The 14,416-nt window shown below is 35.9% G+C and overlaps 1 protein-coding gene across 6 annotated transcripts in view; it reads right to left on the reverse strand.

Annotated features, from left to right (window-relative positions):
* Positions 1-14,416, reverse strand: part of LOC141451801 (fasciclin-2-like) — a 383,077-nt gene that overhangs the window by 32,926 nt on the left and 335,735 nt on the right. For 5 of the 6 annotated variants that reach the window (XR_012457108.1, XM_074123472.1, XM_074123474.1 and 2 more), the window contains one exon: positions 1,998-2,154. Coding sequence is in view for 5 of the 6 variants with exons in the window: in XM_074123472.1 (XP_073979573.1) it covers positions 1,998-2,154 (157 nt within the window). In the remaining variant the exon portion in view is untranslated. Of the gene's footprint in view, positions 1-1,997; positions 2,155-5,280; positions 5,304-14,416 lie in introns of those variants that run through there. The other variant, XM_074123476.1, reaches the window with a different exon arrangement.

Genomic DNA, 14,416 nt, shown 5'->3' on the forward strand with positions numbered 1-14,416 from the left:
AAAAAAACGACCCGAGATTTTTTGGAGGAACAAGTCACGGAGGTTCTCCATCAAGACAACCGGCGCCGGCTCACACTGCATTGTCTGTCAAGACGACGTTTCTAGGCCAAGTACAACATCCCAGTTTTAGGCCATCCTAGCCTTATTCGCCTGACCTGGCGCCCCATGTGACTTTTACCTGTTCCCCAAAGTCAAATCTGCATTAATAGGAACACGATTTCACGGTACGTTGAAGCTGTGAAAGAAAAAGCGGCACGCGATCATGCAGGAGCTCACAGAAAAAGACTTCCAGCACTGTTTCGTACAATGGAGCGTTGTAGTGATAGTGGAGGGGTGTATATTGAAGGTGATAATAAATAAATATGTATAAATTTAAAATAAAATGTTTTACAGCAATAGTCTCGTTATTTAACAGCCACAACTCGTATACTGTCGATCTTCCACTGGTTTTTAGGGGAAAAAATGAAAATTCTACTGCATTCTTAGTTTTCTCACACTATACCTTGTGATGAAAACTAGTTTTTCCTTTTCGTGTTCACCTCAAAATATGTATTTCCAATGAAAATTGGATACGATCGCAGTACTACCTCTCTCTACAAGGATGAGAAAGAAAAACAAACCAAATTATCTGGAAAAGATACAGTTTTCTTTTTCTTTTTTAATTTAAATTTTTGTTAGAGTATCCGGAAAACCAGTTTTCTAGCATGAGGTTTATAAATTTAATTTTCTGCTCTTCTGAGTTTTCCAAATGAAAGCTGTCACGCTAAGGAAAAGCCATCAATCACTAGGCAAAATCAAGGCGATTTTATTGATGATAAAACTGGTTAATATCATTTAAATGATTGATTCTTTTAACTTTCTATTTCTCTCTCACTTTAAAATTAAAACAAAAACCTGCTATTACAGACACTCACACGACTTTTTGTAGTAATTAAAGTAATTACAATTTTTTTGGGGAAACTTGGAATTCGTAGTAAAAAAAAGAAGCTTTTTGTGATTTCATGATTATGGTCACTTAAATAAAACTGATATTGTTGAAGGAAGTGTGACGTCATTGCTCCTTTAAACCCCCACCCCAAGACTAAATTCCAAATGAGGAAGTTTCAACTCGAAGTGTAAGCTAGGATACTTCCGTTAGTAGCGACGATATGTACAGATTTACAGGAAATAGTTTTGCCAACTTTTAGAAAATTATTACAAAAAAGAGATGAAAAATTTATTAATATAAAATTTGTAAGAGCTTAAATTTTCACTACTTAAGTCTTAGAACAATAGTACTTCCGGTAAACTATCTTTTTCTTTTTTTTAACTCGGCATTTTTTTTACCATCACATACTCGTAACCCTTTCGCGCCTAACAGGACACATACGTCCCAAGCAAATTCCAAAAAATTCTTTTGGGACAGAAACGCTGGCACTACCGTACATAATGCAATTCCCGCATTTTTGAAGTGTTGTAGAAGCTCTACTGACCGAACGTAAATAGTTTAGTTTTGGAAAAATACCGCCTATTTTCGATGAAATTTTAATTCATTCATAAATCTAAGGCCAGATAAATTACTCACGAAGCGGAATACCGGAAAACGGAAGAACAATCGCTCAGCAGCACCTAAGTCGTACGTATATCTAATTTTAACTTCCTGCTTTTTTGTTTGTTTGTGTGTGTATGTTCTATACATATACAAAATAACGAATAATTTCTAAAAAAAAAAAAACACTTTTTCAAACTCCAGGACCCTACCCTCAACAGCCACTGAGAGAACTTCAAATCCAAAATCAGCACGATCTCAAAACCTTTCCTTTACAGGAAGTAAAAGATAGCGATGAGCATAGTTTACTGTGAGGCCTCTGTGTTTTTTTTGGCGGAAATAAAAAAAAAAAATGTAAATAAAGTCGCAGTCACATTTCCGGTTTTAGAATTTGGTCCGTAAATGCCTGAAGCAGAACTTTTATAATCTATTAAACGGAATACCAACAAAAATGAAACTTTTAAATTACCTTCCTCTGGTTTCCCTGATTGGTTTACCATTAGGTCCCGTCCAGGTACTGTTCACAGCATCCTCTCCTTTGCACGTAACTACGTATGTATCACCTTCATATCGTTCAGTCTCGTTCATACTTGGAATTAACTCTAGCCTTCCGCCCAGTACTGCACCTGTAACAAACATATGGAGTTTTAGCGCTTAGTTTATACTGTAAAGATAGTTAAGAAATTTATTTGTAAGATGAAACAGATGCGGCCGTAGAGTGAGCTGAAACTGGCCCTAAAACTGAAAGGGTAGAAGAAAACCAATCCCCCACCCTGCCCAGCAACTTTATGGGACGCTTCAGAGAGTGGCTTGTTGATATCCAAGCTGAGGATACTTGGTTGTAATTTGGATGAACGACCCTTAATCCTCTTTAAAAAAAATATGTTAGCATTGGTTCGTCTAGTTAGGATTACACAGGAGAGGAGGATTGGCCTCAAAGGGCAAAAAAAAAAAAAAATAGTTAAGATAAGGGAACCATCCCAAAAAACCCTCTATGTAACCCTAGCCAAATCAGGAAGGCTATCCCCTTCACGAAAGGCTGCATAGATGTAGCAAGCAAACTCATTACTTCCTTAAGTCTACTACTTAAATCTCTAGCAATCAAACAATCGAAATCACCTCCTCCTCCACGGAAGACTGCATAGATGTAGCAAGCAAACTAAAACACTTTACGTCATTAAATCAACTATTTAAATCTCTAGCAATCAAACAATCGAAATCACCTTCTCCTCCATGGAAGACTGCATAGATGTACCAAGCAAACTAAAACACTTTACGTCATTAAATCAACTATTTAAATCTCTAACAATCAAACAGTCGAAATCACCTTCTCCTCCATGGAAGACTGCATAGATGTACCAAGCAAACTAAAACACTTTACGTCATTAAATCAACTATTTAAATCTCTAACAATCAAACAGTCGAAATCACCTCCTCCTCCATGGAAGACTGCATAGATGTAGAAAGTAAACTAAAACACTTTACGTCATTAAATCAACTATTTAAATCTCTAGCAATCAAACAATCAAAATCACCTCCTCCACGGAAGACTGCATACATAGATGTAGAAAGCAAACTAAAACACTTTACGTCATTAAATCAACTATTTAAATCTCTAGCAATCAAACAATCGAAATCACCACTAAGACCTTCTTCTTCTTCCAGTTTATAATTGGAAATGTCTTAAACAGAAAGGGAGGGGGTTTGAAGACAATTTGGTGAGTTCAAACCTGGAGAATAGCAGTAAGAGGAAGTCGTGTGAGTGTGCTCACCAGAATCGTAAGAAACGATTAAAACATCGATTTAAAAAAAAATTGATAGTAGTATTGACATTTATACGATAGTTTATCTTTATAAAGAAAAAAATGTCAATAATTTATTGAAGGAAAGTGTTCAACACCCAATTTCCTAGTTTAGGACAAGGGACCACCCAGAAGGATGAAAAGAGATAGGTATAAAGTGAGAGAGAGTCTGAGAAAATAAACTAAACTAAACGTATTTCCAAACTAGAAAAGTTATTGTTGGAGAACTAAAAGGGCGGGGTTCCCTCTTGGTCATCGTCCAATAGAAAATATAGCTCTCTCTCTTCAGACTGGCTTCCTGGGGATTTATGAGTTATAAGGGGGAAACTGTTCCAACACATTTCCACCATTATGGTGGTGGCCTTTTTCCTCAGCTTTCCAACCGCTCCTCCAATATAAGTACATATTGAGTTTTATTAAACCCAAAAATAACTCACCTCAATTCAAGCACAATTCTAATAAAATTTCATGAATTAATTAAAATTAAACATCTAAACAAAACTCTTTCAGCAATTGCTGGGCAATTCTAATTCAATTTCATTATTTAATTAAAATTAAACACCTAAACAAAACTCTTTCAGCAATCGCTGGGCAATGCTAATCCAATTTCAATAATTAATTAAAATTAAGCACCAAAACAAAACTCTTTCAGCAATCGCTGGGCAATGCTAATCCAATTTCATTAATTAATTAAAATTAAAGACCTAAACAAAACTCTTTCAGCAATCGCTGGGCAATTAATGCACAATTCTTATTCAATTTCATTAATTCAAATTAAACACCTAAACAAAACTCTTTCAGCAATAGCTGGGCAATTCTAATTCAATTTCATTTCATAAATTAAAATTAAACACCTAAACAAAACTCTTTCAGCAATGGCTGGGCAATTCTAATCCAATTTCATTAATTAATTAAAACGAAACACCTAAACAAAACTGTTACAACAATTGCTGCACAATTCTAATTCAATTTAATTATTTAATTAAAATTAAACGCCTAAACAAAACTCTTTCAGCAATAGCTGGGCAATTCTAATTCAATTTCATTTCATAAATTAAAATTAAACACCTAAACAAAACTCTTTCAGCAATGGCTGGGCAATTCTAATCCAATTTCATTAATTAATTAAAACGAAACACCTAAACAAAACTGTTACAACAATTGCTGCACAATTCTAATTCAATTTAATTATTTAATTAAAATTAAACACCTAAACAAAACTCTTTCAGCAATAGCTGGGCAATTCTAATTCAATTTCATTTCATAAATTAAAATTAAACACCTAAACAAAACTCTTTCAGCAATGGCTGGGCAATTCTAATCCAATTTCATTAATTAATTAAAACGAAACACCTAAACAAAACTGTTACAACAATTGCTGCACAATTCTAATTCAAGTTAATTATTTAATTAAAATTAAACGCCTAAACAAAACTCTTTCAGCAATCGCTGGGCAATTACTTCTCAATTCTAATTCAATTTCATTAACAAAACTCTCCTAAACAAAACTCTTTCAGCAATCGCTGGGTAATTCTCATTACAATTTCATTAATTAATTAAAATTAAAGAACTAAACAAAACTCTTTCAGCAATTGCTGGACAATTACTGCACAATTCTAAATAAATTTCATTAATTAATTAAAATTAAACACCTAAACAAAACTCTTGAAACAATTTTAAGCTCTTTAGCAAACTAATGCTATGTATTGCATCAAAAGCGCCGCGCTCCATCCGGAATGAACAAACACCACATCCACTATAGAAAAACGGAAGGATCTAAAAGCAGCACGTTGGAAAAATAAGAGTAAAAAAGAAACAACCGACAAGGGAAATGAATATAACACGCCAAATGTAAATGAATAAACAAACAGTACAGTTAGTGAGAAAAATTGGGGAAACTACATAGAAAAGCGGCGTGAACAAACAGAATGACGTGATTAATACACTGACCTTGGTAGAGTAGAGAAAATAGCGTGTAGTAAGAAGAAGGTTATCTTAATGCTTTGCCAATCTCTCACACTAGGGGCGCTGTAGGAAATATTTCATTGTGCGCGCGCCCCCTCCACTATAAAATAGCAAATGTTTTTTATTTTTCTTTCCATTTTGAACAGCGCTCTCTTTGGCGGCTCGCTATGGTTCTTGTTCATATAAAAGAACAACAATAAATCATAAATGTAAAATTTAATAATGATAATAATAAAAAAAAAATAACACTGATATTTTCACGCAATAATCTTTCAAACAAAATTTAGCAATCTACATCACCAACATTACAAAAATCGTATATACATTTTTTTGTTAGTAAAAATCTAAAAAAATCGATAATCCCTACGATCTAAAACCCTCCCTTCCCGCTAGATGAAACAGAAAGTATCTGGAAAAACAATTTTATATAAATATTCGCATATTTATTTATAAAGAATAAAGAAAAGCAAATAAATGAGATTTATGAATGTGGGGGGGTGGGAAAGTGTATTCATTCTCTGGCGATGGAAAATCCATTATTCATTGAAGTTAGGGTTAAAGTATAGTAAATAAAATAAAGGAAAATCTCTTCTCGAACTTTGTGCTGGGAATTTTTTTTATTTATTTATTTATTTATTATTTATTTTATTGGAATAACTTTATTCTCAAAAACACTTTTTAAAGTTTATTGTATGCTTTTTTATTTTTATTGAGGAACTTTTGTAAATAATACAGTTATTCTCACTCACTATTGAATTTATCAAAAGTTATTCTTAACTTTTTAAAAACAAAATGTACGCATTGTGTAGGTGCGCGAATACGTCTACACCCAGATGTGGGGGGCCTCGTAAATACGAGCGGTAGGTGCCCAAGGGCCGCTGCAAGAAATAGTAAAGTAATTGCCTATTTTGTCAGGCGGCGCTTTACGTCCAACTACCGAATTAGGTGTCGTGGACGAAGGCGACTAGCAAACATACTTTACTATAAATTTCTTTTATTAACCATCAAATAAAATCCAAGGTTTAGACTAGAAATCGAACCCACTAACCAACAATACATCTTAGCTTTGCGGGTCTAGCCTATAACCACCCAGCTAATGGGGCGCCTTACAAGATTAAAACCATTAAATAAAATCCAAGGTTTAGACTAGAAATCGAACCCACTAACCAACAATACATCTTAGCTTTGCGGGTCTAGCCTATAACCGCTCAGCTAATGGGGTGCCTTACAATATTAAAACCATTAAATAAAATCCAAGGTTTAGACTAGAAATCGAACCCACTAACCAACAATACATCTTAGCTTTGCGGGTCTAGCCTATAACCGCTCAGCTAATGGGGTGCCTTACAATATTAAAACCATTTAATAAAATCCAAACAATACTTTACTGTACATTTCTTTTATTAACAATTAAATAAAATCCAAGGCCTAAGACCGAGAATCGAACCCAGTACCACAATTACAGGTCTCGGCAAGAAATAGAATATTAACAAGGAAAATGAAAGAATGAATGAGTGTAGAGACGAAAAAGGGGAAGGTACTTACCCTTTGGTGCAAAGAGCGATGTGCGTGGGGTGTGTTGACAAGACGCGGGAAACGAAGTTGTGGAGCGGAAGCACTTGTGTGTGTGTGTAGTTGAACTCCGAGAAAGGTAGGAAATATTTGGGCTTAGGCCCAAAGTGGTGGATCAGAATTAGGTAAGCGGGGTAAGCGGAAGAGTGAAGGGAAATAGTGCGATAAGTGCACTAGATGCGGATGAAGGAAAGATAATAGTGCAAATAGATGCACTAGAAGCGGATGAATATGCGTGAAGCAGTAATTTGGAGATGCGTTTAGATGCGGATGATGCAAACTGCTAACTGTCAGCGGAAGTGCTGAGTAGCAAGCTTAGATGCGTTAAGAAGAACACCAAAAGCAGACAGCAGAAACTGTATGATGTAATGCCCCACAGAGAACTTCTAGGTGTCAGCAGAATTGATGCGTAGCAGGCTGAGATGCGGAAAGACTGCTAAAGCGTGATTAGCAGAGATGCTTCTGGTGCAATGCCTAGCAGCGAACTGTACTGACAGGAAGAGTGACCTCATGGTCCAAAAGGAAGTAGTGGGGCAAAGGGTTCTAGAATATGGACACACAAACAACGGTGAAAGTCCAAACAAACGGAAGAGCGAAGTAGTAACTTAGTTATAAGCGATAAGAAATAGAAAAAGGAGATTAAAGCGGATGCGGGCGAAGGGCTGTCCCGCGCGAAGCGGAAACTAGCCAAACTAGCCGAGGGTCCCCGGCTACGACCGGAATACACTGTTTAAACTCCTCCAAATACAACAAAATAAACACAAATGTTCTAATCTCTGACCAATAATGACATCCTTCACGCCGAAATCATGAGCTTGAGTAGTGAATGGACACAGTTATTCTTCAGGGGGCGCCCCTTGACATAGTTATTCTACCACGTCGCTCACCCCCACCCTTCTTCTGAGTGAAATCACCTTACCACAGTCCCAACTGCTGAAGACTGAACTTCCGGTTCTATTGAACTCGCGACAGATAACCACACAACCAACATGGCATGCTGCAAAGAATAAAATGTTTAACTGCTCCAGCAGCGGCGCAGAATTTCCAGGATTTCCCAATTTTCTCAAAACAGCGCTCTTAAGTTTCACACCTCCCATTAACTGCGTCACGTTAACTTGGCACACATGTGTGCCAACTTCCGGATAAACTGGCCGGCGAAAATAAACAAAAGTTAAGAAAGAGTTTTTTATTTTTCTACCATCATCATAATATAAAGAAGTTTTGTTAAGTCCTAGATATAGGTAGACAAAGTATAGGTGTGCTTCATATAGTCTTTATATACACGTGTTACCCCCCACAAGTAATACATGGAATACATTAAATGTAATATTATGTATGAAGAAGTTTTCTGTATGGATGATAGGAAACCACATTATGTTAAACTAGCTAGCAGAGATTGTTTTAGAAAATTTATAAATTCTCAAAGAAAACTAAATGATAATACAACTTGAGTTAGAAAATTGAAAATTCTTGCTTATTTCCCATTTTCATATTAACTGAAGGTGAATTAGTAAATAATTTTCTTTTTCTTTTTTAGATTATTTACTGATTTTAAACTTTTGGTAAAATTTTGTTTAAAAAAAACAAACCAAATAACAAAAAGAAAAAACAAAATTTTGGTTGCACTTATTTGCTCACAACATTGACATGACAATAGGCTCTTGGTAGGAATCAATCAAACCGAAGTATGCTTTACTAATATATGTTTTGAAACCAGTTAGTTGTAGAGTTTCAAACTTCATTGTCAGCCAACTAAACGTTCCGTTAAGGATGTTAAAAACACTCCATAAAGGTGGGCAATAGGCGCCACGATAGCCGAGCGGTTGTAGGCTAGACCCGCAAAGCTAAGATGTATTGTTGGTTAGTGGATTCGATTCTACAGTCTAAACCTTGGATTTTATTTAATGGTTTTAATCTTGTAAGGCGCCCCATTAGCTGTGCGGTTATAGGCTAGACCCGCAATACTAAGATGTATTGTTGGTTTAGTGGATTCGATTTCTAGTCTAAGCCTTGGATTTTATTTAATGGTTTTATTCTTGTAAGCCGCCCCCATTAGCTGAGCGGTTACGAGCTAGACCCGCAATACTAAGATGTATTATTGTTGGTTAGTGGATTCGATTTCTAGTCTAAACCTTGGATTTTATTTAATGGTTTTAATCTTGTAAGGCGCTCCATTAGCTGAGCTGTTATAGGCTTGCCGCTGCTTACTTGATTCACTAATACAATTTTTTCTATTGCTCTTATTTAAGCATTGCTTCTATCTAAAGTACCATTTCACACTATTGTACGATAATAAATCTATTGTTGAAAGTTGAAATTAAAAATTTTTAAAGCAAAAAAGCTGGGAAATGTGAATATTTTAATGGGTTTGTTTTTAAATTCAAAGACCGTTCCTTGATATTAAAACTTTTCCACTTTTTCTAATTATTTTTCGCTAGTTATTGAAGAGCTTTTCTCAAAATTCTTTTCTGGTTGTGTTGTAAGTGAAAGTCTTTTAGGTACAAAATTTATCCACAACACGGAAGTTCCAAATAAACGGAAATTCCTTTAAATATTCGCCTGGAAAGTTAATTAAAAGAGACGTATAAATGTGGGAGGGGGTTAGAAGGCTGACGGCATCTGATTGGTTGGTCATGAATGGAGATTTTGTAATTGGACACCAACGAACGTCACTACAGATCAATTACCTTGCCTGTAATTGGTTGTTTATTGGCTTCCCACTGGATTGCCAAAAAGCCAATTTCGGATTAGCAAATAAATACAGATCCCTAATTCTGTGTTTGTTTGTTTTTTTGGTAATTACACTTAAATATTTACCCAACACTTGTAGATATGGGCTAAACAGTCAGGCTGGCCTTTCACTGTAGGCAATGAAAAATAGGGAGAATCGAAAGGGACAAATATTTTGTATGTGTGGAGGGGGGTGAATGTTGGTAATACTGGCAAAAGCACTCTGGTCATCGTGGAAAGGTCGCTTTACAAAACTTTACTGAGCTCTTGTGAAGGGCTTTTTACTCCCTAACAAGGGCTCCTGTTCGGCATGTTTTCCTAGGCCTCCTGTGCTTTCCAAACTTTCTACCACGTCGCTCCTTCTTCTTCACAATAAATGACACACGCACCCTTCATTATTTAACAATTTTATTTTACATAAACGCCATTATTAACATATATATTATAATAATTTTATGAATCAATATTCTATTTTATATTTTTTTTCCCGCTACTTTGGGTTTTACTTAGACCGAAGACTTTCTTGGAACTCCCCACACTAGACTTAGAAAGATAGATCAAAACTCTCTCTGGACAACAAAAGACTGACTTACGTATACTACTATTTTGAAACCCATCTGGGCGTATGGAATAGAGCTGTGGGGTTCAACCAAACGCTCCAATCTCCAAAGGATTCAATCTCTTCAACCTAAAATAGTTCGAACTCTTGTAAACGCTCCATTTTATGTCTCCAACCTGGGCTATACACACTGACCTTAACATTCCTTTTATCGCACACGATACAGAAAACTCCACTTCAGCCTGCAATCTCATATAAATCCTCTAGCTCCAGAATCTTTCTTCAAGAACTCTTCCTGATAACCCGGACAAGACATCTTAAAAGACAGTGCGGCCTCGTGATCTCTTCTCAAGTGAAGAGAGTGACTAACCATATGTTTTGGAGTGTTACCACTGGGTAACTTCTCCATTCGTTACCTTATCATTTATTACTCTATTGTATCATTGTTTCTTATAGCGCTAACGCGCTGATTAAAAAATGTGTTTGGTTCGATTCCAGTCTAGGCTCTGAATTTTATTTAATGGTTTTAATCTTGTAAGGCGCCCCATTAGCCGATCGGTTATAGGCTAGACCCGCAAAGCTACGATGTATTGTTGGTTAGTGGATTCGATTCCCTAGTCTAAACCTTGGATTTTATTTAATGGTTTTAATATTGTAAGGCGCCCCATTAGCTGAGCGGTTATAGGCTAGACCCACAAAGCTAAGATGTATTGCTGGTTTAGTGGATTCGATTTCTAGTCTAAACCTTGGATTTTATTTAATGGTTTTAATCAAAGCTAAGATGTATTGTTTTGTTTGTTAAGATGTAAAGTTCCATTTCAATGTAATGTACGGTTTTACAAAATTGTAAACTGTAATGTTGGTGAGCAATTAATATGGATCAAATATTCTGGATTTTTAAGGAAATGGACGAGTTAGAGCTTTTGGAGCAAGGCAGTAACAGGAAGTGTTGTGTGAGTGAACATACCAGCTTCATTTATCTGTCTTATTAAAACTGTTTCCGGTAGGACAGTTGTATAAGGGTTGATCGTCCAAAAAGTGCAAGAAAAAGCATAACGTTGAAAAAACACCCAACTTTGACAATTTTTTTTCTCTTTTTCTATAAAAGATAGAATTCCCAAATTTTCTTTAAAATAAAGGGCAAATCGTCCTTTTGTAACTGTAATTTTTTTTGCAACAACCCAGAACTATTAGATTTCGAGAGAATCTATTATGTTTTAAACAAAGTTTTTTCTCCGCAAATCCTTGATTTTATGACCTTCAAGGATTCCGACTTTATTGTTAGAAAAGTCCAGTCTAATAAAAAATCAACGCTCACAAAATATTATAGGAGGAGGGGGGAGAGAAATTTTAATGGCCGTCACCTAAATTCCCGCTCAAATGAAAAAGAAGAAAGAAAAATAAAATTACAGTCAGTAAAGAGAAAGTAATTATTCTCAGCAAGAACGAGGAGCTTTAATTTTCTCTCTCCCTCTCCTCTCTCTTCTCTCTCTTGGAGTGAAGAGAAAATCTAATATGGCTGTCAATCTCGATTATTTCCTTCTTCAATCACCTGCTAATACAATTCCCCTTGATTAAGCACGATCGATTCCTTTTTCTTTCGATCTAAACTCCATTGATATAAACAATTTATGTACAGGAATTGTATTCAATTACTTCCCCCCCTCTTTCTCCTACCATGTTACGAGTATAAATAAATATTTAATCCTAAATTCAGCCATCTTGGGAAAAAAGTGTTAAATTACAACTTTTCGCCGGAAATATCTGTTTTGAAATTTAATAATAATAATAATAGTGTTTTGTTGAATCAAAAAGAACATATTTACAATACGAACAGATTACAAACACTTAGGCATGGACTCCAGAGTCCGTCCGGCTGTTTGAAATTTTTTGGTTTACAAATTGGTCTGTCCGTGTTGGGTCTTATTGTGGGTCTTTTGTGGGTCAGCAAACTCAAAAGTGGGTGAAAAAAATATCACAGTTTAGTCCAAATTTAATACGTACGTAATATAGAAGCCACCAGACAATAAGCTATTGGATAGAACCAACCAAACCGGAAATGCCTATTTACTGGAATAGATTCAGCAGTTTTTCGTGATTTTCCCCCGCCAAAATAAACAAATTGACGATTTTTTTAAAAAACTTGGAATTATTATGGAGCTTACGTAATTCTGGCACTTTTATTGGAAACAAAAGTTCGAATAAAAGGGACATTTCCGGGCTAGAGGGTGCCATTTTACTGAATGTTTGACCGGAAATGCTATTCCACTTAATAATGTTTCGAAGTTTTCGGCGATTAATTTTTTTTTTCCTCGAAATACTCCTGTTAAGTGCACCGTACTTAATATTGAAGTGCAACACTTTTTAGAGCTAACTGTAAGTAAAATTTAAGTCCATGAATTGCTGTAAGAGTAAGTCGCGTGAGTTCAAACCAGACTTTTATTTATTTATTTTGTAAATTTTAAATTTATTATCTTACACCAGTAAAAGGAAGTATTGGATCTTGGTAAAGTCTTAAAAATGGCGTATTCAACCGGAAATATTTTAAGAAAGTGGTTTCTACAGTTCAGCCTATTTGTGAATGGTGGCATGATTTAAACATGGCGTTTAATCACGCAATTTTAGTGAGTTAACACGTCAAGAAAATATGTTATATATATTTTTTAATTTATTTATTTAGTTTCACCAGCGCTAGATACACTATATTAGTAACAATGATAATAACTGACACCACTACAAACTCCACTAACTGAGGGGAGAAGTTCCCTCAGTGATAACACTCCCTAAGTCGTCTCCGTGGATTAGCTACTCTCTCTTCAGAAGAGAGAAAATCGCGAGGTCGTTTTAATCGTCTGGGAGGATGATCTGGATGGTGATGAGATGATTAATGGCAGCGGACAAGAAGATTGGAATGAAACAGTGCAAGTTCTGACGAAAGTTTCTATAGCTGGTTCTAGCTACCTGGACCTACATACGGAATTTCCAAGTCTGCGGTGGATAGTTAGATTTTAAACGTAAAATGGAGCCGTTTAACGATAGTGCGGAGAATTTTAAGACTGAAGCGATTGAATTCGTTGAAGATTGGAGCGTTTCGTTGAACCCTACAGTTCAATACCTTAAGTTCAGGCGGGTAAGAAAATAATTAGAAGAAAAAAAAAAAATGGCCTTCAATTCGCCTGGTGAAGGTTCTGCTACTTCATGAAGAAGCTCCAGTAGATAAATCACCACCACGTTTTTTTTACGATTACCATTGTTCGTTCTAGGAGAATCCTATCTTAGAGGTTATCGCCGTTCTTTCCCTTTAAATATAAGCGAGCATATTAACGCTATGTTCGTTTTAACCTTCTGTAACCGAAGTGTTGATAAAACCCACTTTCGGGTTTTCTAAAAGACATTGATGAAAGAGGTGGGATAAATGGTGACACAAGCTGACGGATGACTTGATTGGTTTCCCTTTTTTTTTTTATCAATTTCACAGAACGGCGATGTTAACTCTGGATTGACATCGTTTCTATCGATTTTTATAAATAATAATTATCGCGGGGGGGAAAAATTGATGTTTTTATCTAGAACAAAAGCTGTTGGAAAGCTTTGCGCCACAGTGACAGCTGATAAATTTCTTCTTTTCTTTGACATGTTGGAAAATTTTAACATAAAAGGAGATGAAAAGAAAAATTTGAATGAAGGGAAATTGTAAAAATAAAAGAGTGAGCGGTGATGATTAGAGTAGGAGTGGATGAAAAGAAAAATATTTCCCAAGTTTTCTGGCAAATCTTCTTTTAAAGGAAGATTTTCCCCCCTCCTCGCACTTTTCTTTAAATCTAACCAGGGAGGAAAACACCAAATCCAAGTGGGAAATTCGTGGGAGGGGGAACAGGACATCCGGGATCCTCATTTTGTGTAAGTTTTGGAATGTGAGCTTTATTTTCTTTGCTTAAGGTCCTTAAGGTGACTGGGAAAGAATAAGGTATTGTGCCTCCACGGGTCTACTGGAAGAAGTTTTCCCCAGTCTGTCTGTCTCACCTTCTTATTTCCTTCTAAACTTTGTTTGTCAGTTTGTGTGTGCGTGTGTGTGTGTGTGTGTGTGTGTGTGTGTGCCGGAAGCATTGTTAAAGAGTTGTTGGTGAGTAAATGGTGAGTATGGTCTTCCATCTTGGCGGGGGGGGGCAGGACCATAAGAGAGGTGTTCCCAAGTGTGTTTGTTTGTGTGAACTCACCAAGGAGGGCTCTGTTTTTATCGAATACCTCGAAACTATAGCG

This window comes from Rhodnius prolixus, unplaced genomic scaffold, assembly GCF_049639745.1.
Source record: "Rhodnius prolixus isolate KJV_2025 unplaced genomic scaffold, Rpr scaffold_14, whole genome shotgun sequence".
Taxonomy (NCBI): domain Eukaryota; kingdom Metazoa; phylum Arthropoda; class Insecta; order Hemiptera; family Reduviidae; genus Rhodnius; species Rhodnius prolixus.